The sequence below is a fragment of the Ammodytes marinus genome (genome assembly GCF_949987685.1).
Source record: "Ammodytes marinus genome assembly, chromosome: 1".
Lineage (NCBI taxonomy): Eukaryota > Metazoa > Chordata > Actinopteri > Uranoscopiformes > Ammodytidae > Ammodytes > Ammodytes marinus.
Window position 1 is genome coordinate 9231794 of NC_137230.1, and position 23821 is coordinate 9255614.

The 23821-nt window shown below is 41.9% G+C and overlaps 1 protein-coding gene across 1 annotated transcript in view; it reads right to left on the reverse strand.

The window, feature by feature from the left end:
- LOC307258090 (AT-rich interactive domain-containing protein 3B) overlaps positions 1 to 23821 on the reverse strand; it is a gene marked incomplete at its 3' end in the record, with an annotated part of 60517 nt that overhangs the window by 36126 nt on the left and 570 nt on the right. The window contains exon 2 of the mRNA XM_080037494.1: positions 21067 to 21738. Within this exon, the coding sequence (XP_079893620.1) occupies positions 21067 to 21738 (672 nt within the window). The remainder of the gene's footprint in view (positions 1 to 21066; positions 21739 to 23821) is intronic.

The following is a 23821-nucleotide window of genomic DNA, read 5'->3' on the forward strand; positions in this document are numbered from 1 at the left end:
ATTATTGGAAATGAGGGTCACCCCTCAATGATCTCTCAAGTATAAATAAAGACTGAATTAAATTAATTTATTATCCTCAATCCACAATCAATTGGGAGTGAAATGTGTGCATTTGGTTTTTACGAATAGTCATGAGATATAATTGCCGTACATGAGTGACAGGCAACAAGTTCTGTCAGCAACAAGTCAACATTCAAGTTGACATTCTTTGCATACACCGTCATCTGCATTGGACAAACTACAGAATACATGTTGATGCATAGCCTTAGGGTAATTCTAAGCAGCCATTATAGAAAGTGTCTAGAATAAGATCCACCATTTTAGTGAAGCCAGGCATGCCGGAACAAGAAGGGTTAATGGCTGCTGCTTGGGGAGTGGGGGATGGATGGCATTGATTGCTCAGGATGTTGACAGCACTTCTCCAATTTGATAGTGGAGCTTTTATTAGATGAAGAGGCTTGTTCTTAATAAAAGCATTATGTGATGTGCCTTCACTCTACAAGTAGGAGGTTGGGTGGGCTCATGTTGTAGCAATTGAGAAAAGGACATATTCATTGAGTTACTCACACTTGGGAATCATCTCAAGATCAGCAGGGGAAAAACTGGATTACTAAATTTTGCCACATGCTTTAAAAAAGGTCAGTGGCCAATTGCATGCTGTTTATTAGAGGTGTGAATCTTAACTGGCCTCACTATTTGATACGACTCATCATCAGTCCCCCCATAAGGCCCAGTCCTCGCAGCAGACCTAGTTCGAATTCGACCCGTGGTCAGTTCTCTGCATGGGATTCCCTTCTTTGCCCAATTTTATCTGTCTCGCTGCACTATGAATAATGCATTGAAAATGTCAAAAAATATCTTAAAAAAACAACACATTTATGCTGTGTATGCAAAATACATGGGGAAATGTGTGGCGTTTGTAGTTCCTGAGAGTAACCTTGCTAAGGGGGCTACAGTTCTGTTCACAAACCCAAGGGTAGACCACCTAATTTGAACACAGACACAACAGTAGGTATGGGGCCGATCCGATCCAGTATCGGGTCTGATATGGCCGAAATCTGCGTGTGTGTGTGTGTGTGTGTGTGTGTGTGTGTGTGTGTGTGTGTGTGTGTGTATATATATATATATATATATATATATATATGTGTGTGTGTGTGTGTGTGTGTGTGTGTGTGTGTGTATATATATATATATATATATATATATATATATATATATATATATATATATATATATATATGTGTGTATATATATGTATATATATTTACACTATGAAAGAGCGAACGAGCCATGTGAGCATGCGCCAACGTTTGGTGGAGGAGGACACCACTTTCTAATTAGACATACAGTACAGTTTGTTAGCCAGTGAGCTAACCAAAGCTAACCCAAGTCAAGGAAGTGGAGAGGCTTCTGAACTGTGACAAATTCTACTATGTAAAATACAGCCAGAGAGAGAAAGACTGTGCAGACAAACACACCACCACATATTATGGGCAGAAGTGATCATTGAGAAGGATTATTTTTGTGTGTGACTCTATAATTTATATTTTCATTACAATATTGACTAGTCTGCCTTTAAGATAAACCTAAATGCATTTGTGTATATTTCTTGCTCTCTTAAATTAGAATTGCTTAAGCCTTCCTAGCCTTACACATAACATCATCACCAATAAAAACATTTATAATAATTATGATATCATATCGGACAGTATCGGTCGATATCCAAAACCAATATATCGGAATCGGAACTAAAAATAGTGGATCGGTGCATCCCTACACAACACAGTAATAGCCAAAGAAAGCTAACGGATTACGCAACGTCACGTAAAAAAGCCAACGAAACCGCAGCATCATCCTGTCTTCGAGCTGCTGTTTAAGCAGCCGTTGGTTTTGGCGCGCAAGAGTGCTATTTTATCAGCAAAAGCCCAGGAGGCATCGGGAGAAATGACTGCTTTCACAATACCGGGTGCGTCTTTTAGCATTCTCTGCCTTCCTCCGCCATAGCTTCCTATGTTAAACTTTGGTTCGTCCCATAGACTGTATATAAAAAAAGAGTTTCGCCCCAGTGCAAAAAAGGGACGTTGCTTCCTTTCTTAACTTTATTTTCCCTTCACCCGAGACCAAATAATCAATGTTAGTACCAGTATTAGTCTATCGTTTTGTGTTGGCAGTAGGGTTGCAAAATTCCGGGAATTTTCAAAGCTGGAAACTTTCCATGGGAATTAACGGGAATTTATGGGAATTAATGGGAATTTTGGGAATAAACAGGAATTTACTCAATTTAAAGCAACCCAAATGCACTAAATCCCTCTGACTATGTTATTTCAGTCCTGGCAAACGTTCTAGACTGTAAAAAGCAGTTTTTTCAACTAAGTTTTATAATACTTATGAACATTTAATTTCAAATCAGATTTTTTTAAAGCCTATTAAGAAATCCAACTTGATATCATACATTGATTTTTACTAGACCAGGTTTACAGAGGCTTACACAGTGATTTTAAATATAGTTTGGGAAAATATATTTTAGCATAATCTTGACTTAAAACAACCAGATTTCATGCAAGTACACCTGGCAAGTTGCACATAGCACACATCCTACTGCAGGGGTACTGAGGCCATGCCCCCTACATGCACTGTGCATTCCTCCATCACATGGGGGGGGGGGGGGCATTTTACTTAATTTATTGAATGGGCGGGGTCAACAGATGAGTTATATTTTACTCAACATTCATCTTTTTGTTGTTCAAGGAAATTATTGATTGTTCATAAAATAATCAAAACTTGATAAAGTTGTACTTACAAATAAATCTGTTCACATGTGATGTTTTTTTTAAATTGTATTAGTTTGCATGGATGTCTGTCTGCCTATGACAAAATATAGTGTTTACATGTTTAGATTTATGTTTGGATATGAAAAAAAAATAGTTTAAATGACCACCATTTAATCCTATAATTCCCCAAATTCCCGAGCAAAAGTTACGGTGGAAAGTTTCCGGAAATTTACCGGAAACTTTCCACCCCTTAGCAACCCTAGTTGGCAGTAAATAACCGATTATACCATGTCTCTTCATCAATGCAGAATCTTCCACGTCCGTACCGCGATTCATCTGTAATAGAGATATTTCTACGGATTTTAAATCAGCTGATGCCACAGCAGTCAGCTACTGTGTAGGCAGCAATAACCATATGTGAAGTAGGTCATTTTCAGACCATAACTGAATGGCTGAATGACTGAGCTGGTGGGATAGCAAAGAACATACATCTGAAATGAGGAGTAGACCCGAACAGTTGTCGATGTGATCCTGCGGAGGAGGATCGTCTCTGCCATATTAGAACCCTGTTCGCCCTTAGCCGTGCCTCTAACCCTGTCTTTCCACTGCTAGCTACTGTCATAGCCCTCTGTGTCGCACCCTACACACACAGCCCCACACTGCAGACCTAGTCCCCTGGGCCACAGCCATTGAACAGTAGGCCCAAATCAATAGCCCTGGATGTGCAAACACGGGGAAGTTCCCAGCCCCCTCCGGACGCAATCTCACAGCACATGTCAATACTCATCATCCTCAGTCATTTACCACCACGCCAGGGAAACTGAGATGAGGGCAGGATCACTGCTCCCAGGGTGACCTAACCTCAAACAAGACACCCTAACTTTGAGTCAAACAGTGAAGGTTTCCACGGGAAACAACTCATCAAATTGCAGTTATCTACAAACAAACAAACAACTGCGTAAACAGCAACATCTATTCTCATTTAACACAAAAAAACATGCACATCCCTATAGCAACCCCAGGCAATAAATGAAGGCTAACAGAATGTCACTTTGCACAGACACAAGATGGAGGCTGAGTTTAGCTAAATTCATCAACATTCCTGTACACCAGCAAGAGGACCTCATAATAACAGGAGATCCCTTCTTATCCCACAGGTACTCTTAACATCCCATTCCCGCACTAATCTTTTTTAGCCAAATTGCTGCCTGTCAAAACAGTTCAGCGTGAGGAATCTTTTAAACAGACACAGCGGCAGTAATTTAATCACAATCAAGGCCTCGAGCAGAAATCTGGATTGCGGCCAATAATAAGTGATAAATGGCATGTAGCCACAAAAGAGGCTGCACACGTACTTTATAGGTAAACTTACTTATATTGTATATTCGACTAAAAATGCAATTTAAAACTACAAAGGGTGCAGTTCCACTTTTTATAAGACGTAACTAATTTGAACTTTAGTTACCTGGGATAGATATACTGTATAGACAACTGAGGCATTTAGTTTGTAGATCTACGTTTACCTAAACAACGGTAAGCCCATTTCCTCATCTACCGATGAGTTTAGTTTAAGTCCGTCTGCAAAGTCGGCCTTCATGTTCTCATAGAAAGCGAATGTGCTTCCTCTCAGCATGCCTATAAAAACGCACACTGTGGGGGGGCAGAAATCTCTAATCCAAATCAAATAATTGAAGCTTTCATCCCACAGCGGGACTCTGTGAATGGTTCATAGAGCCTCTCACTGTAGTGGGGAGGGGAAGGTAGGTGAGGGGCGGGGGTGAGTCCGGAGCCGGGCTGAGCGGATGGCGTCCTTTATCTGCTAACTACTGTAAAGGATCTCATGGTGAGCTGCCCATACGCTACCGCCAACAAAGGCTGTGGCTAATCGTGATTCCATGTGCGACAAGAGGGGAAGTAAATCTCCCTGCCGCTTGGGAACATATGGTAAAGTTCCGATTTACAAAACAGAATCCACTACGGACTCTTGCTCTCATTAAGAATTATTATGGAGGATAAAAAAAGGTCACGTATCACATGAGAGCAGGCTGAACAGGACCCAGGGGGCATGCCTGCTTCTCTGAGCGTCCGGTCTTGTTAATAGCTGGAAGAGATTTCTGGCTTTTTAAGGGAAACAGAAAAAAGTGTCAGGGACAAGGGGGGATAAACGTCCAGGCGCAGGACGTGTTGCTACCTGCCCCGGCATCAGCTATGCCGCACCTCTTAACAGGCCACTGAAAAAACAGGCCTCGAGGCGAGACCACCCCTCCCTCCATTAATCACTCCAATTACAAAGAAGAAAAAGAAAAACAGAAGAAAAAAAAAAAGATGTGGGTGGAAGGGGGGGGGGTCACAAACAGAAAAACAGAATGAAAAAAGCAGAAGAAAAACGTACAGACGGATTGACACTTTTTCACCGTGTCCAGCAAGAGAGAAAAAGAGAGAGAGAGCACACTATTACCAGACCTATGTCTGGAAGAAAGGGGACGATCTGCATATTTACTTCCTGAGTAAACATGTCTGTTAGTGACCAGCAAGTCTAGTTTGCCAAATAAACTGACTGCATTTGTTCAACTCCAGCCCTTTCACCAAGACACCACATTCCACAGGCAGAGGCCCCATCTCCCCCTCTTTACACTAGCTGGCCCCTTTCCCCTGCCTCACACAAATACAACGTTTATAGGCTGGTGTGGCCAGAAGTTCACACTCATTGGTTCAAAGACCCTTTCACAGGCAGCGCAAACATTTTAGTGAATCACATCTGTGCCACCACATACAGTACTCCACAAGTTAACCCTTTCCAGTAGAGTTTTGGGAGTTTCAGAAACTAGACATCAGGGACACGATTTTCCAACTTAACTATGTGCAAACTTGCATGGGCCCTCTAATGTGCTCTCCTCACTGATAATATGATTTGAAGCTATTGGTCTTGCTCTGTGAGGTGTACAGTGAAATCATTTAAGTGGTCCGCAATATGCAAAGCCCTCCCATATCATTTCCCAAAGACAAACATGTTTAGTCTCACAGCCAAAAAAAGTAATGTACACTTAAACCCCTTGTAATCAACGTCATATGAGAAATAAACTGTACTGCTGCATTCAGGTCAAAGCAGCTATTAGCCGTTTCTTCTGGGTTAAAAGCTTTGGCTAAAAATACCTTGCATATCTCGCATCTTTCAAAGAGCAAGCATCCACCAGCCCCATGCTAATGGCATCTGGAGACATCACACAGACCTGATAGGCCTTTATATACATTCTCATTATACCGGGAGCGCCGGGAACTTGATGTATTCGCATTCAACAAAAAAAGCCTCTATATTAGCACGCATCACATCTAATTACATATAAAATGACAGAGGTCACAACGCCTGCAGTCAGAGGGGTAAATGACTTCTTTGTCTGCTGTATGGCACTGGTAGAGATGTAGGGGGGATAACAGTCCCATATTCTCAGGGTTTCCTCAATCAGAGCAATTTGTGTTATGACCATCTCTCTGAATCTGCAGTATCAAATGTTCAAACCATAAGCGCAAATTCACAGCTTTCTGTAGAGTCTAATCGATAGGGAGCAATTTCTCTCTTCGGAGCCAGAGGTATCTGTTTACTCTCAGCTAGCGTTAAGTGTGCAGGGGCATTCCACCTCTGACAGGCCAGTACCCCCCAGGGACACGGGCTGGGATGGTGTAGTCCGCCACGCATCTGGAGCTCATCTCCAGGGGCTGACAATCCACTACAGCTCCAAAAGACAGCGGTGGCACCCAAACACATGAAAAGATCAAGCAAAATTATACCAAACGCATGGTTCATAATCAAACTAATATTTAAAGGTCCCATATTGTGCTTATTTTGTGGTACGAAATTGTCATGTGGATGATGTCATGGTGTGATGCTAAAAAACCTGACTTCTTCTTACATTGCCATTGCTAAATCTGTTCTTTTCAGCCTCTGTCTGAAACGCTCAGTTTAAGAGCCTATTTCTTTAAGTCCTTAGTTCCAAAAAGCCCAGTCTGCTCTGATTGGCCCTGAATCTAACTTCCAGTTTAAATCTAACTGCCAGTTAGATACAGGGATATTTGGGGGTGTTCATATCACAGTTGGAGGTAGTGCTAAGTCAGGTTGGTTATGAGTCGGACGAGTTCTTCCTTTATGACGTCATGCATTTTTTTTTTTTTTTTTTTATAAAGAAAATATAAGAAAACAAACCTCCAGTGTATGTGTTGCTGTGGAAGTCATACCATCATTATGCATCTTATATTAGCCAGGAACTATCAAGTTCACCAACTTAGAATATTCAGTGCAATACCGTGAACATGTTTTTTTTTCTCGAAGGCTTTTTAACTGGTTTTAAAATGATGAGTTTTACTAATTCAACCCTGTACTTGTATCCGACCAGAGGAGTAATTATTGAAAATGTAATTAAATGCTATGATATAAAGACAATACATTATGCTTCACATTAGCAGCTTATGGTAGCTATTTAACAAAGCATATACGCTGCCTTTATTGTTACAACAGACAAACTGCACAATATCAAGGCATCTCTATCATCAATCATCGGTTCATCATTGACATAGAAACAGAATATTACAAACACATATGTTACATACTCCATAAGTTACCGTTCTGTGTACATTTGTAAAAAGGAAATGACATTTGGCAGGTAAATTACTAGTATGCCTAGTCAAACTAGATATTTAAATTATTCACAGCCACTAGATACCGAACCTACTTAAACGTGTGCTTAATACTGCTCTTTGCTGCATCATAGAAGTTGGGTGTACTATATGATCAGATCAGATAAAACAGTCATGAATGTCATGGGAAAATATGCTTATTGCAGCATATGATATAGATGACAAAGCAAAAAGACTGTTCTGAATTGAATACAACAGCAGAAAAAGTACATACTTAAATAGTCAAAAACAATACATGTGGATATGAAGACATACAGCGTTCCTAATGACAGGTTTATAGGTAAGCAGATGTTTGCACAGTACAAACATGATTACATTTACTCATCCTTAATGAAATTTTATTCCACTCAATGCCATTACTATTTCAACCAAACACAATAAGATTTTTTCTTTAACCTCACTAAGCGTCTTAATTTTTATATGTACGTTTGATCATGTAAAGTGCAGGCATTACTTAATGTCTGAAATGTATCAAATGTTGTTAAACGTTGCTAGCACTTTTCAAAAAAACAAAACAGATGATCCGACCACTGATCCTCCCTGTGTCAAAAGCATGGAGCTTCATACGATTCTCTAATCACATTAATTTAGGGCAGGAAAACCTGAGATGTCTTTGTTTGACCAGATGGCTGGCTAATCAAGGCTGTCTCCACTGGGGGTTGGGACATCCCAAATCTGCCACAAACATTAGTGGACCTTGTTCCATGTTCCACATTAATATGTGGAGGATTGTTTGAAGAGGATCCGATACACTTTGTAGCAAATACAGACCTACAGCATCACACTCTGTACCTGCTTGGATTGAAGAGGCCAAACAAGATTATATTTCTGTTGTCAAATAACAAAGTGAAAAGCGCACCGCAAACATTCTACAATGCAGGCACCATCGCACAGAAACAATGGAGTTTTGTTTCTGATAAACTCTTCAAGCTACAATATATAGTTATTTTAATAACCTACATTCACTTGCCGGTCCCGCTGTTAATAATTACATTTTTTCTGTGCCACTCTTTAATCATTTACTAACGTGGCTTTTGGAATTATTGACTGCAGTTGACACGGTCCATAGTACTATTCACAGTGTGATTGTCTATTAACCAGATCTACAGGCCAGCGACTGATGTGTTTTTTTGTCATTTGAAATGGACATGTACTATATAGGTTGAGATTCTAACCATTTGTGTGCTGCTGACTAACACCCATGCAAACATTAATCTATAAGGAGAATTCTACTTTCTCATTGAACTCTCAAATATTTTACCCCTGTAGAAGGAAAATACATAACCTAAAAATAAAGTGCACAGTCTGACATATTTCCTTTGTGTTCATAACATCTAGCATCATGCTATACTAATCTCATTTCATTTACCTTTAATTATTCTCAAGAGATCATTGAGGGTTAACCCTCATTCACAATGATGTTGAGTCAATATGATTTTTAATTCTGCTCCTCGATATATGACAAAATTATCAATATCTTTGCATTTGTTTGGCTTGTTTAATTTCACTACTTTTACATAGATATAACACATAAAGTATATGGCATATTTAAGAAATCTTGAAAATCCATTTACGCAGAAAAGCACAGGCATTTAAGGTCTGAGCACTTAATCTGCAAAAGAGATTATATCATAAAGAAAATTATTTTCTTCAACATGCTTCTTCTCACATATACTGTGTTAATGAATCAATACTACACTAGCCAGTGGCTTTGACAGACACACTGCCAACTGTTAGTTTCTTGTAATGGCTGTGATTCAGGAAGTGAGCAGCTCTGGACGCCGTACAGCCCTGAATGTAGAATGTAGATGTTGGAAGCCGAGCTGTGTGAACACATTGCTGCTTTAAGTGTAATGTGACGTTTCCTGGGCAGCAGCCAAGATTTTTTTTCCTTCCTTCCTCTTCTGCCGATAGCGCCGTGTTACAAGCACATGATTACGCTCAGCTTGTGTTTGAAGACTTGGCAGACTAACAACCAGGCCGCATGCTTCTGTAAACTACATGGGATTTTGGCAGTCAGCGTGGTGAGTGTGTGCAAGACTGAAAAGCAGGCAGGCTGCAGTGAAAGGAAAGACTTCTGCACCTCTTTTCACCTCCATGTCCTCTGCAAGGCGTTGTGGAAGACCCTATTAGCTACTGTGTTGTTTACCCAAGGGCTTTGACACAGTGGCCCAGTTAGCACTTACAGACCCTAACACCAGCCTGCAGCTTCGCCAAAAGTAGTGGCAGAGGACAGCCGAAAAAGCCAGTAACAATAGACAACTCTCACTCTTCACCTCTACACGTCATCACTGCCCGGACCTTTCTATAAGAGGCCAAGCAGAGACCAGAACCCAAAGAGATTATCAGCAGGTCAACCTCATACTACAACATGCTAATAAGTTAAAACAGAATTATTTCCATCAAAGGTATTTAACTTAAAATTAAATTGTCAGATTTACCAATATTACCCCAACAAACAATGGTTTTTCTACTACGTGATAAAAGATTACATCACAATAAAGTTAAGCTCTGCAGTCAGCATCTTCACATTGTAGGACACTAAGCAGTACGACAACAAGCCTGTAATTGGTTACGTTAGTGAAAGAAGTGTTATGGAACAAAACTTAAAGTGTCGCTAACACAGCATTGAAAGCTGTCGAGTAACAAAATCTAGTTTGTGATTAAAATACTTTTATTTTTTTGAGCATGTTTATGCTTCATTAGACAGTGTGGAGAGACAGAGATGAAATGGGGCAGAGAGGGAAATGACATGTACAAATCGACCATGGGCCGGATTGTAACCCGTGGTCCGATGCTTCTGAGGACTGAGCCTCTATGGGCAAGCGCTCTAACCCACAAAGTATTGATTTTTTTTGTACATGTTTAATAGATCATAAAAAAATTCAAGTACAACAATGACACATGTGAACAATGGTGCATAAGGCGGAACAGAAAGGTAAATACACAGTATGTAAGAGACCATACATGGTGAAAGGACAACAGGACCCAACATATAGCGCTGAGGGTCATTGTAACACACAGTGTGATCAGCAGTCTAAATACATCTGCACTATATCACTATATGAAGTGAGCCTATATAAAACTCAAGGCGACTTTGCTGAGCAGTGTCATATGACCTTGGTCCCATTTCCCTGCAGCTGCCAAATGGGTTGGTGGTGGCGGTCTTTGTTTCATTTGGCTATTCCCCTTTCTCTGTTTGCCTTCATTAAAGAGCAGGTGTTGAGATATGCTGAGTGGGAGTGGCTGGGAAGGACCAATAGAACCAGCAGTGGTGTGGGGTGGGGGGCTTGTGGTTTCACTACCAACTTATCAAATTACAGCAGGCATCAGTAGCTCAGTTTCCATTAGAAGCAAGGAAGTCAATCCTCCAGGGTCGATTTGTGAAGAAGAAAAATATGTCAAAACTCTAATGGACGTACAATATTTGCATTTAAATGTGAGAACTATTTGCCTTTCAATTCAACTAAATGGAGACGAGTAGTGTGTCCCTCAGTGGAGGGATGTGCATGAGAGGTCATCCAAAAAGTAATTTGCATGATGTTGCAGGAGTGTTTACTTCAGCTGAAAGGCTGCCACCATTAATACAAAAGCCAGAAGACTTTACACACAAACACAGGTACACTTAGCAAAGCTAAATGAAGCACAACACAAGTGCTCCTCATGCTTCAACTCCTACCAATGAATGGGAATATGGCAGACTTGGACTTTAATCTTGTGCAAACAAGTCTACAATGCAAATCACTAAAGTATATAGACAATAAAAGCACAAGGGAAATAAGCATTTCAATATCCTAACGGCTGCATTTCCTTTCTCTCTGAAGGAGAAGCTGTAGACATGAGGATTGGGGAAAGTCCAGATATAACCATTGAACATTTGGATTTTATATTTAATGTTGGGTCTGTAACTATTTGATTTGAATGGCATTGATAGTTTGTTTTAAAACACATAGGCATAGCCCTTATTTGATCATTTAAAATGAATTTGAAAAAGAGGTTGCAAAAGATTTTCAAACCATGGGACCACAAAACTTTCCACCCATATTAAAAAGTGTGAAAATGGAGAACAACTTGGATCCCCTCAAGCATGCAGGACCATGAATCAATGAATGAACCACCTAACTCAATCTAGATCCAGAAGTGTTTGAATGGCTGAGTCATCAGGACAGACTAGACACTGTCATGTAGAGCAGTGTTTGACCAGGCCACGGCGGGGCCGAGGTGCTGGGACTGAAACCACCACGAGAAGCCTCCTGCCAGCAGCAGATGTGCCCTTTGGGACTGAGACAAATAAAAAAAGTGTTTGTGCCTGCACCAGTGGGCCCACCCATTCAGGCTCTTTGGCTTGTTTTCCCTTTTACAGCCCCTACGACACCAAGTGAAATGAATTGAAAGATCACCAATCAGACTACAACACGGACATGCAGCAACCCACCCACCCCCCCGCCCCCATCAATCCTCTGTCTCTTGCTGGGAGCCCCTGGTGGGAATGTTCACTGTTTGAAGAGTTAACTCTTTAATTCCGTCTGGAATGTTTCCTCTGGGTGGGGCAGTGTAGTGTGTTGAGCCAGACCACTAACCCGTAGTCGTCTTCTTCCTCTCCACAGCATCTCCTCCCCTTCTCCCTCCCCCTTCATCCCCCTACTAAATTCAATACCTCTATTTCTGGGCATGGGGAATCGTCCACACTTGGACGTTAAGAGCAGGTCAGCACAAAATGAAACTTGGTCTACGCCAGTAAGACTATACTTTTACCACATCACGCTCATTCAGATAAATATGAACCTTTCATTTGCACGTGAGACATTTTCCATCCACCCCTGACATTTAAGGGTCCTATGTATGCCTGTTACCACACTAATGGACCAAAAAACATACAAGAAATTAAGAACATGTCAAATTGTCATCAAAACATAGTTAGCATTGCCACACTACTACAATGATTTAAATTTAAGCTGGCAGCCAAAAATGTCACCAATTTCGGGATGATGGGAGGCCAAAGCTATTAAATGAGTCAATGTTTCATAATGTAGTTATTGGCAGACAAGCCTATCAGTCTAACTATTATAATATTTAAATTGTATTTGAAGAACAAAATAGTATGACTTCACTTTTGGCCTTTCACGTAAGACTATTAAATACAACAGAAATTTTAAATTAAGTCAAATTTTCCAGTATTGCCTATACGCCAACTCCACTGAAAATTTGAAGTGCAAAATAGAATTACGCAGCACTAATTGTGCCGTTGTAGGCACTTATTTGTTTCCATCTTGACACAAATGCAACCACAGTCATAACAGACGAGGTACATTAAGCACAGAGTAGCGTCAATTAGAAAACTGCCATTAAAAAAGGCAATCCAGAACTAAAAGCCCAGTAGCCTTTGTCTGACCCAACCCGCCAAAGCCTACTGTTAATGAGGCATAGCAAGGTTCTCACAGCATTGAACTACAAACATAAACTGAAAGAATCCCAGAGTAACACACCATATAAACGGACGCAGGAACACTAGACCTCCCACCACTCTAAAAAACCTGGACTATCAAAACCTACCTTGTGAAAAGAGTGTTTTGATCATTTAGCACTTTTAATGAATACAATTTCAAACAAAAAGTGCTTTCATAAACCTTAGCATTTTCACAAACCCAATTGTATTTAAAAACATAAGTTATTACACGTTATTATTTTAATTCTGAAGTTTTTGGCCAACAGCGCAAGAAGCATCACCTGCAGTGTGGAGGTCGGCCAACATTTTGAGGGTAATTTCAACCCAGTGTGCTGAAAATAAAGCTTGAATCAGACACTGTTAGCCAGCCTAATCTGTACTGAGATTATGTTGAAGGTAAGGAGACACATTTGGAAATTAGGTTAAACGTTTAGTGTCCAGGCAATTCATCACAAAAGCCAATAGTAATATAATTGTGCAGCCATGAAGTCATCCAGATGACAAAGGACCTGATAAATTACAGAGATTCACATTCACAAGATGAAATGAAGAAACATTGAAGTGTGTATGTATCGGGAATACTCGTGACAAGGAAATATGGGAATTTATAAGTGTTCCATTAACATTAAAGTCACATTTTCGACCCACATGTGTGATGATTTGCAAGATGTTTCATTTATTTGATTACAGAGGATTAATTTGTTACATTTTACTTTACCTAATGACGCTTAAAAAATCAATTGTGGGAACCACTGCACTGCTACACAAAAGCAGTTTGAAAAACATTTCTGTGACTGCTGTGCTGATTATTGTACAGATACGCATTCTAGTTGGTCCTTCACTGCTACTCTGCTACTATACATTAGACTAACATGCTTTAGATTCTTCGTCAGGTCAAACACAATGTATTATTCATTTAGATGAGAATGCTTCAATGGAGAAGTGAACGGTGCATCACAGAGGTAATTTCTGAACCAGCACTGCAACATGTATTAAATGGACCTTAGCCTTCCTCATTTTTTTATCAACTGACTGACCTCCTCCATTTGCACAGCGGTTTGAACAAACAGCGGTCAGACAGTAATTCCAGCCTCATTACATCAGCATAACAGGAAGTCCGGGAATCAGAATGAGACTAAGTAGTGAGTACACCATATATGAACCCCGCTGTCAGTTGTGGCATTTGAGACATCAACATAAACAGGTCATGTTGGCATCTGCAGCGTGAAACAGCAGGCAGTGAGGCCTCCTGGCTCCGACCACAACACTACTGACTGAGAGACATGGTGACAGACACTGTTGTACGTTTGTCACTGCAGCAAGAGTGGGCGGATGGACAATGGCAAGAGTATTTCCACATTCCATCGTCAAAATGAAAAAACTTTAGTCCATTTGCTAAATTCAATCACCTCATCTATCATATATGAACCATATAAACAAGGCCAAATATTGCTGCCTCTAAAAGCTCACACACAATCCTTATTGATCTGTGCGCTGCAGCCGCACACTTCCCCATATCCTGGCTGATGTGTTGCTGGGGCGACAAGTTAAATTATGCAACAGCGCTGGCTCAACAGACAGGCTTCAGTGCCGGAGTAGAAGAAGAAGAGCTTGCGGGTGGCAAATTGTTGATGGCAGGTATAGCGGCAATAGATGGCCAGTTATTGCCAGAAACCAAATTTGGAGCACTGTGGTCTGGTTAACGTTGTTGGTAACTGCTTTTCATGCGTCAATCCCTCAGCCCAACTTCGACAATAGCTCTGCTTAGTACTGTTCTACCCACGCAAATGAGAGTACTGCTTTTGTACGGAATTATTTAGTCGGAATTAATGAAACAAAGATGTCCAGCCTCTCCAAGTTTAGAGCATTTCCAGATTAAAGATTTAATTGATAGCCTTACCCAAATGATAAACTACAAATCTAATCAGGCTGCAGGGGGCAATTATCCAGCCTCTTGTAATTGAGCCTGCTGAATACATTACCTTGCAAATGTACAATGTACAAATGTATTGGGTTTACGTTATTGGCTGTTAGTCTATGTGAGGGAATTAAATTGTGCCACCGTAAGCAGTCTTAATATATTTTCATTATTGAATCATGGGATATCATTAAACAATAGCCCCAAAATTGCAATTGGAAAAAATTAACATGTGGACACTAATCGGTTACCTTGAGACTGAGAGCTAGTTTTAGGGCCCTATGATTTCCGCGATAACGAAAACGCGGACGGAATCACGGAATCGGGCAATAAAAACGGAATCTGCTTGTTAACACGGAATGTCACGGAATTCGCCATTATGTTGGTGAAATTCAATTTCCAAGGCAAAGGGAAACAACACGGTTGAAATTAAAGCAGAACTAGGGAGGAATTTTGGTTTGGCGACATCTAAAGACCAAACTACTGCCGTGAAAAGTAGAGCCTGGCTGCAGGATCGCTAATGTAACACACAGCTCCAAACCCCTTTCACAAATCTGTCTATTCAATGTTTACTTATGAATGTATCCATGTACGTAACTCTGACATGTACATAACTTAATTTATCGTTAATAATATGGTCCGTTTATAAATTCGGCATATGATTAAAGCATCTAAAAGCACGTACTCATGTTAAACGTTTACTGTTTTTAAGTTATTAATGCCACTCGCTCCCGCAGATACACAGCACAGGGAGGTCTTATATTCAACCATTGCTAAAGGGAGTGTTGTATTATGGAACGGCCGCTGTGGTACGAAATTCCAGTCTCAACAATGTTTCCTACACGCAATTATAACTCTAGCGTCTACAGCCCGTTGTTTTCATGTAGTGTAACTTGTGTAATGTGTTACATTATTCAGCTGTTGCCGTGATGTCGGCTAACGCTGATGCTAATGTTAACCAACTCTCCGTCGCACAATAGACTGTAGGTTGGTGTTGCAGCCAGCTGTTAGGTGAAGCGCTGTCCCACAGGTAAAAGCCATGGACTTAAAGAGCCTTGTCCAATTTTCACTCTAGTCCAGCTTCTTGCAAATTTAATAAGGACTTTATTATTTATGTAAAAATAATATTTAATGTTTCACTTGAAGCACAAAATGAATGGCTTTATTTTCTGTTATAGCCTATACCCAACAAATTTGTTTTTTCGCTTTTTTTCAAGCACTAAAAACAGTGCAATGTTGTGATGTATTTTAAATGTAGCCTTATATCTGATGAAATTGTTAGAATATTATTTGTTCGCAATAATTAGGCACTCGTTCTGATGACGAAATGAGTGTTAATTGTAAAAAAAACGGAAGTCATGAGATTAAAACGGAAAAAACTGAATTTGTGAAAAAATCAAACGGAATTTGGAAAAAAATCAAACGGATTTCATAGGGCCCTATAGTTTAATCCCTGGGCAGCACTTTTTAACATTATTACCATTCATCCCTGTGACTTGAGGAGACGAGTAGTCAGGTTTTTCTGTTTCGTAGCCTTGTCATCTCTCTTCGTCTGTGATCACAGCAATGCAAATGTGTGGATATGCTCAGCTCGCTGCCTCCACTTTGTCTCACTTGTCAGAAGGACGAGCTGCACAGGAACAGACACTATGTGACCCAAAGATGGTAACAAAAGCCACTGCCCTCACACACCACCTGTAGCATACCACAAAACATATTTTCCTTACATTATCCAAACAATCCAACTTAAGCAATGTCGCCGGTGGGACATGAGACACAACTTGTGTTCTGACTACAACCATGATTAAAACTCCATTAATCACAAAGGGATTATCGCAAGGAGCAGAGGAGTCTTTAAGCGTGTGTGTGCGTGCGTGTGCGTGTGAGCAGAAGGGGTGGATTACAGGGGTCATGCAGCCTCTGTCCCAGTGTGCTGAGGCCGTCCGGCTGCCCTCCCTGGCTCTCCCTCTCCACGCGACGCCTTTGTCCATCCCCTTGTTTGACAATTATTTACTCTGCTATTTCGGACAGGGCCGAGGTCATCACACATACATCAATGACACCAAAACACTGGTTACTACTAGAGTCGGACCACCCCCCCATTTGACCCGTACAGGCCTTCACCGCTCACATACATTCAAAACACTCAGGATTACAGGACAACACGATTGACTAATTAAATGGATGTCAGTCAAGTCTTGCTGCTGATTGAGGAAAATTACATTCAACTAAATGTTAACTTGTTAATACCAAGTTATGCACTGCTGGTTGGTTTTTATTCTGCAGTATGTAAGCCATGCTTCACCCACTGTCTTGTACTTCTTATGGTGCTTTTCCATTACATGGTACCGGCTCTACTCTAGTCTACTTTGATATCGGGTACTTTTCTGGAGGTTGTTTTCCGTTACAAAATAGTGCCCATGATAGCACCGCTGATAGTACCGCCTTTGTGCAGCTGGTAATCACAGCGACATTAGTGGCTAACGTTAAGCGCCTATGCGTTTCTATTCAGTTTGTTTTTGGATTAAGTAACATATGGCCCTTTACCACTCCAAACAACGTGCCGTGTCATAGCAGGCTGTCATTGTTTTATTGATTTTTCGAACGTATAACGCTATCCAACATGCATAGCTGTCTCTTCGGAGAGTCGCAGGTAGACTCTCTCATTTTGAGTGGCCCCGTCCAGCTCGTGATGGATTGTCTCGTCGGCCACCAACGTGAGGAACTGCTGTACATTGTCTGCAATGCCAGTTTTGAAAAAAGTAGAATAAAAAACGGATAGACAGCAAGCTTAAGAACTGCGGCCGCAGAACTTGGTCAGAGTGCCACCCACTGGTGACGCTCTGACCAATCATCATTTAGTAACTGGTACCTACCTACTTCTTTGGAACCTCGACAGAGTCGGTACCAAAAAGTAGGTGCTAGATACTTTTACAAAGTGGAAAACCAGAAAAGGCGAGTAGAGTAGAGCCAGAAAAGCACCATTACCATCATCATTATAAGATACTTTAACTGTTAGTGAACTATAAATGTACATTTGTGTTTGTCTTTCTGTAAGAGGTCCTTGACGAGTCATACTCTTTAAATGTGGTCTGCTGTGGCTTAAGAGCGAGACCGTTTCTATGTCAGAGCGGTCAGAGCATTAACACTGGTGCTTTGGGTAAAAGCCTCCACTCAATGTGACTGGCTGCACAAAAATGTAAATGTTAATGTAAATGCTCTTCTGTACATTTGTCTTTTAGCTAGTCATCCCAGCTCCACTCTGTCACTGCTTTTAGAACATAATAAATGTGCTCCCCGCATTATTACAGGAGTCGGTATTTATGGCATCTGCCAGGCTCGTCTCTGGCCTCTAGAAGACAATGACATAAAAAAAAAAGAAAAAAAAAAAAAACTGTTCCCCTGCCTTCACTCCACTGTCCCCCTCCCCCTACAGTGCTGCAACCTGAAACTGCCTGAAGAGATGAGCCGTCATTAAATACTGCAGAGCTGACATAATGACAGGAAAGATAAAAGAGAGGAAACAAAAAAAGGCCAGACCAATTCTCATCCCATAATGCCTCCCCCCATCCCCCCAGGCCCAGCCCCTCTCTCCTAATAAAAGACACCAGGTCGCGGATAGGGCCACTGGTCAGCTACAACTTTGCCGCTGTGATCTCCTGCTCTGACAACACTCGACACAAAGCCTGGCCACCTCGCAGAATAATACCACTCCACCCTTTCTGACACCTTTGGATACAATAAGCAGCTCCGAACAATGCAGTCACGCTCAATTGTGTACAATAGCTTGTGTCCAATAGAGGGATGTTTTAAATCATCTCCAAAAGTCATTTTAGTTGATAAAAGAGAATCATAAAAATACAACGACTAGTGCTGCTCCTCCCATTTATATACTACTACCTTCCCTAAATTGGGAAATGTGGTCAAGGAGGGAAGCACCATTCAAAGACATTTGTCTTTAAATAGACAGTAATAAAATCCAGACACACGATAGTCCACCGCCCTCAACCCACTGATCAAGCTCAGATATGTCCTCCTGACAAGGCCCACTCTTGTGCAACTAAGGCTTTTTATATCAGCCATAGGCTGCAGAGCGCTCTCTCTCTAACTTGCTTCGCCCCGAGCTATGATGCTAAACCACATGTATGTAGCTTCGGCTTGGCTCCCATTTGGCATTCCAGCGCTCTGTAACACTGTGCTGAGGCAATATTTACCTTCAAGGGAAAGTGCACTTGGCACAGAGCCGAAAACCCTTGAGAGAGGCTGGTGGTAGGGGGGTTGACGGTTTTGCTACTGTGTACTACATCTAACCTTCCCACCCACCCAAAATCCTCGTGCTGACCCAGCCAGCCACCCACAGCCTCACAGCAGCAGCCCTGCCCTGCCTGACTCCACTACCTGGATCACAGCCAAACCAGAGCCTGAGCCAAGCGCCAAAAGGGAGAGAACAAGAGAGAGTCACTCTTACACACACAAACAGGGAGCATGAACTACTGCGTGCGAACATGTTGCGCCCCAGCCTGGCCCTCTGCCAGGACTCACTTAGGAGGATTTTTAGCCACAAAAGCCAATCGGCGGTCAACCATCCACACAGATTAGAAGTGTCTCACAAAGAGACGGCTGGAGAGGTTTGTCCAACGGTTAAGATTAAGCAGTTGCTCACAGCAGGCGCCCGTGCTCAGAAATCAAAGAAAACACTCAACGGGAGTGTGTTGGACAGTGAAAGGCCTTAGTCTTTTGGGCCACAATGAATGACAGTGTTTTGATTATGCATAAGTGTTTACTCAACACAGCAAAGAAAAGATTGGACAATATTGTCATACAAATAAGGATTGCTGGCATTCCTGATAGTAAGGTTGCACAATAAATAGAAATTTTATTGATATTGCAATATGACCTCATGGAATTTTCAAATCGCAGGTAGGTGCAATAGCAATAACACAAATAATGGCATTCTGCAGAGATGTTCTGCCTACAGATCACATTTCACAGACTTAACCCATTGATGACGGCTGCTGCGTGATGCCACATTGTATCTCCTGCCTGATACTGCGTCATTGTTACTTTATCTAATTTTCATGGCATGCGCAACATAGAATGCACCGTCATTGGTTCAATTACACATGAGGTGGGTTTGGTTGATTTTTTAAGACCACGTGACCACCCAAAAAATGTGTGGTTTGCCGAAAATCACGCCAATCAAAAAAATAAATAAATAAAAATGAAAAAAAAAATACGCCAGCTGTGTCGGCGACAGTGTATTACAGAACAGTTAGAGGCGTTCGGAGCGCATAATCAAGGTCTACTATAGGCTACTGACGAAAATCACACAACACATTGCATCTATTTATTAACAATATTTATGAATTTAGGCTATATTTTGATGCTCCAACTGAAATTCAGCCCAGCCAGGCGAAAGCTAAGTTTCAGTTTCGTTTTCATCTCCGTGGTATACAGCCGTTTGGACTAGCTGATCGGCTCCCGACAGCAGGAGTCAGTCTGCGTTCCAGTTGTACTGGGAAGTCGGATTTATGGTGCCAGTGATAACTGAACTAAATAATAAAATAAGGCTATCTTCTCCTTCCTATATCTGTCTATCTTTATCCCTCCACTGCACACTCAGTCACTACTATCCATGCTAAAAGGAAGCAGGATTATAACCTTGTTTAGCACATTATTTTTAAATATTTTATATTATTTATTCTTTTTTTTCTCCCCCATCTAATTTTGACGATTTTTAGAAAAATTTGTTGGTTTGTAAGCGCTAAGGGAGCATGTTTAAATAAAACCTGTGAACCTTAACTTTTAAATGTATTTTATTTCATGTTTCTATGTGCTACACATGCTTAGATATTAAGGTTTTGGTAGACTTTACAATTCATACTATTTTTTCAGAAAACCCTCAGGCATTAAGGACATGCATCCTAGATTGCCATAGTCATCAATGGGTTAAGATAACATCTTTGTTTGATACCGGTTCTGAAACAAAAGTGATCACTTCCTTAAATATCGCAATCACAATATCAGTTACAATAATTGCAATAAGATTTTTTTTCTAAATTGTGCAGCCCTACATGATAGTTCAGATAGTAGTCCTAGTTACACACAAGTTTACACCAGCTGTGGTTTTTACAGGGAAATTTGAAAGCACAGCTGAGTGGATTGAATACCAAAACAGGAACTGATGTCATAAGGAGGAAACGGTATGGGGAAAGGAGCCAAGGCCAGGCCGGGGCACTAACCTGTCTGAACTGGTCATCAAAGCCCCAGTCGGCCTGTCCATTGGGAGAGGTAGCGGAGCGAGGCCCGGCAGGAGACAGGCCTTCGTCAGGCTCCTGCTTGACTCTGATTGGTGGGGACGCAGGCCTCTGGGGGGCCGAGGCAGAGTAACTGCCAATGGGACGGGAGGGGAGGCGGGAGGCGCTCTGCTGCAGAGCCAGGGTCTGCTTACGGAGGAACTCCAGACCACTGGCACTCCCCTCGTCTTCCTCGCTTCCTTCGTCCCCTTCCATCATCTCGTTGTCGTCGTCCTCGTCTCCAGAATCCCGTCCTCTGTCCTCGTCGTACTCCCTCTCAGAGTCCACGCTGCTCTGGTTGGACACACGGGGAGGAAGCAGCATGCCGCCGCCGCCACCACCACCACCACCACCACCACCTCCAGGGATCATTCCAGTCAGGCCGGCTTTGCCCATGAAGCTGGCCCCAGAAGCCCGCGCGGCAGCCAGGATGGCCTGCTGCGCGGCCACCTGCTGGGCGTACATGATGTGGGCCTCTCTCAGCTTCCTCTCCTTGCGCTCCATCTCCAGCCGGGCCTGCTGCTGGCGCTGGAGCTGCTCCATGACCGCCTCCAGCTTCATCCCCCCTGCAGAGGCGCTCTGAGGGAAGGCCATGCCAGGCTCCTGAGACATGCTGGGCTGTGGGAGGAAGGAAGAGAAGAGGGCATGGGTGACAGTCCTACCATACACACAAATTAATTTACTCTCTATCTTATTATAGAGGATGAAATGAGACACGTGTGAGGCACATGCGGATTCCCCATCCAAAAAGAAAGGATGAATGAATAAATAAATAAATAAAAATCAAAGCTACAATGCAAAACAAGGAGGCCTATTTAAACATGAATAAACAACCAATACCAAACATGATAAAACCACGTCATTTTCATCAGGTTCAAAAACTTGTTCAGTGTAACTCCCTGCTGCAGTCAATCAGTCAGTTGATAAACTGGGAACACAGTCAAACGTTCATAAACTAATCAGCAATACATCTGAACTGTACAGAGTACAGACACTTATTTTTTATTTATGTTGATATGCAGTATATCAGAATATAAACCGTTTTACAATTAGGTTTACTCCCTGTAACTCCCTCTGTAACTTTAACATCTAAACTCACCTGAGCATGTGTTATTGAGGGGTAAAAAACACACTAAGGGCGCACTCACACTAGTGCCGTTTGCCTGTTCCGTGCTCAGCACGATTCAGCACGATTCCCCCCCCTCCCCACTCCCCCCGCAGGCCCGTGCTCACACTGCTCGTGGCCTGGGCATACTTGCACCGTGCGCGTTTAGGATTTGGAGCGTAGTCTACTTGTAGGCTATACGACTGTTTGTGAATATTTTCATCCGGCCAAATTTGCATCAAATATTCCACTTCCACATTAGAGCAACGAGAATCTTTAAGCTATTGTTTTTTTTAATGTAGCCTTGACGTAATAGGTCGCGGTGGACAGTCTCATATTTGTGCAGCACGCTGTTTATTATTAATATAACGGCCCGTCATCAGACCATAGGCTATGTATCCGGATGGTTTTGTACACATCGATCGCTCCATCAAATCCAAGTCAGAACTTTTTGTATGGGCAGAGATCGTTTTTTTAAGTGTCTTTATAAAGTTTCTTGTTAAACCTTAGCGTAGGCTACTGTTTCCTTATCACCGGGCCGCGGTGTGTTGTTTTGGGTGCGTCTCCACCGCCATGCGTAAATGCAGTTATGACAGCCGACGGGAGGAAAAAGAAAAAAAATCATCTGACGAACGTGAGTAAACACGAAAACATTTTTGCTTTGCTTTCTGAGCCGACCTAATTAGCTCTCTCCCTCTTTTATTAGCCCACACCTAGGCCTACACACACGTTAATTCTCACACATTATAGCTACAAGTCCAAGTGGTGGGCAATTCTGGTGCCGACTAGTAAGGCAGCGGACGTTAACGGACAATGCATCCTTAATAAATTCACGTCAGGAACGCCGCCTGTGCGCTTGCTTGTGCGCGTGTCATCTCATTAGCATCTGTACTTTGGCCACGGCACACCTCTCCCAGGTGTGCCGTGGCCAAGGGGCTGTTCCGTGCTGGAATACAGTTGGCGTGGTCACACTAGCCAAACGTTCTAGACTTTAGTATGCTAATGAGCTTTGGCACGGGGCCGTGGCACTAGTGTGAGTGGGCCCTAACACCGTCACCACAGTAATGTATTGGGGGTTATTACATAGTAGAATTTGCAACCTTAAAAAAAGCACTAAAGCTGCCCTACAGTCCACACAGACGTCACAGCTAGACGTTAAAACATTTATCCAGTCTATGGTTCAAACACAATACACAGCAGCAGCAAAAAATAATAATTGTGTCAAAAAAAAGTACACGTTAGAAAATATATTTAAGTTTTACTATGAGCTCTTGAAGAAGCAGACCAATGTTTTCGACAACGACGTTAATATGCCTTCGTCCAACCAGGGAGTGAAAAATTGGCCTCAACTAATGCGTTTTAGTAAGGACAGTAAAATGGTCAGTCATATAGCTATAGTGTTAAAATTAGTCAACCCGCCGGGGACGTCAACTTTTTCAAATTTCAACTCAGTTCAAACTCAAAAGTGACTCTGTATTGACCTTGAGTCATTTCAATTTGGCAAACAACCAACAAACCAACCAAGAGACAAATAACAGTTACAACTGTAGCAATTTTTTTTTGCACCTTTTCCGCATTTGGCTAGCTGCCACATCC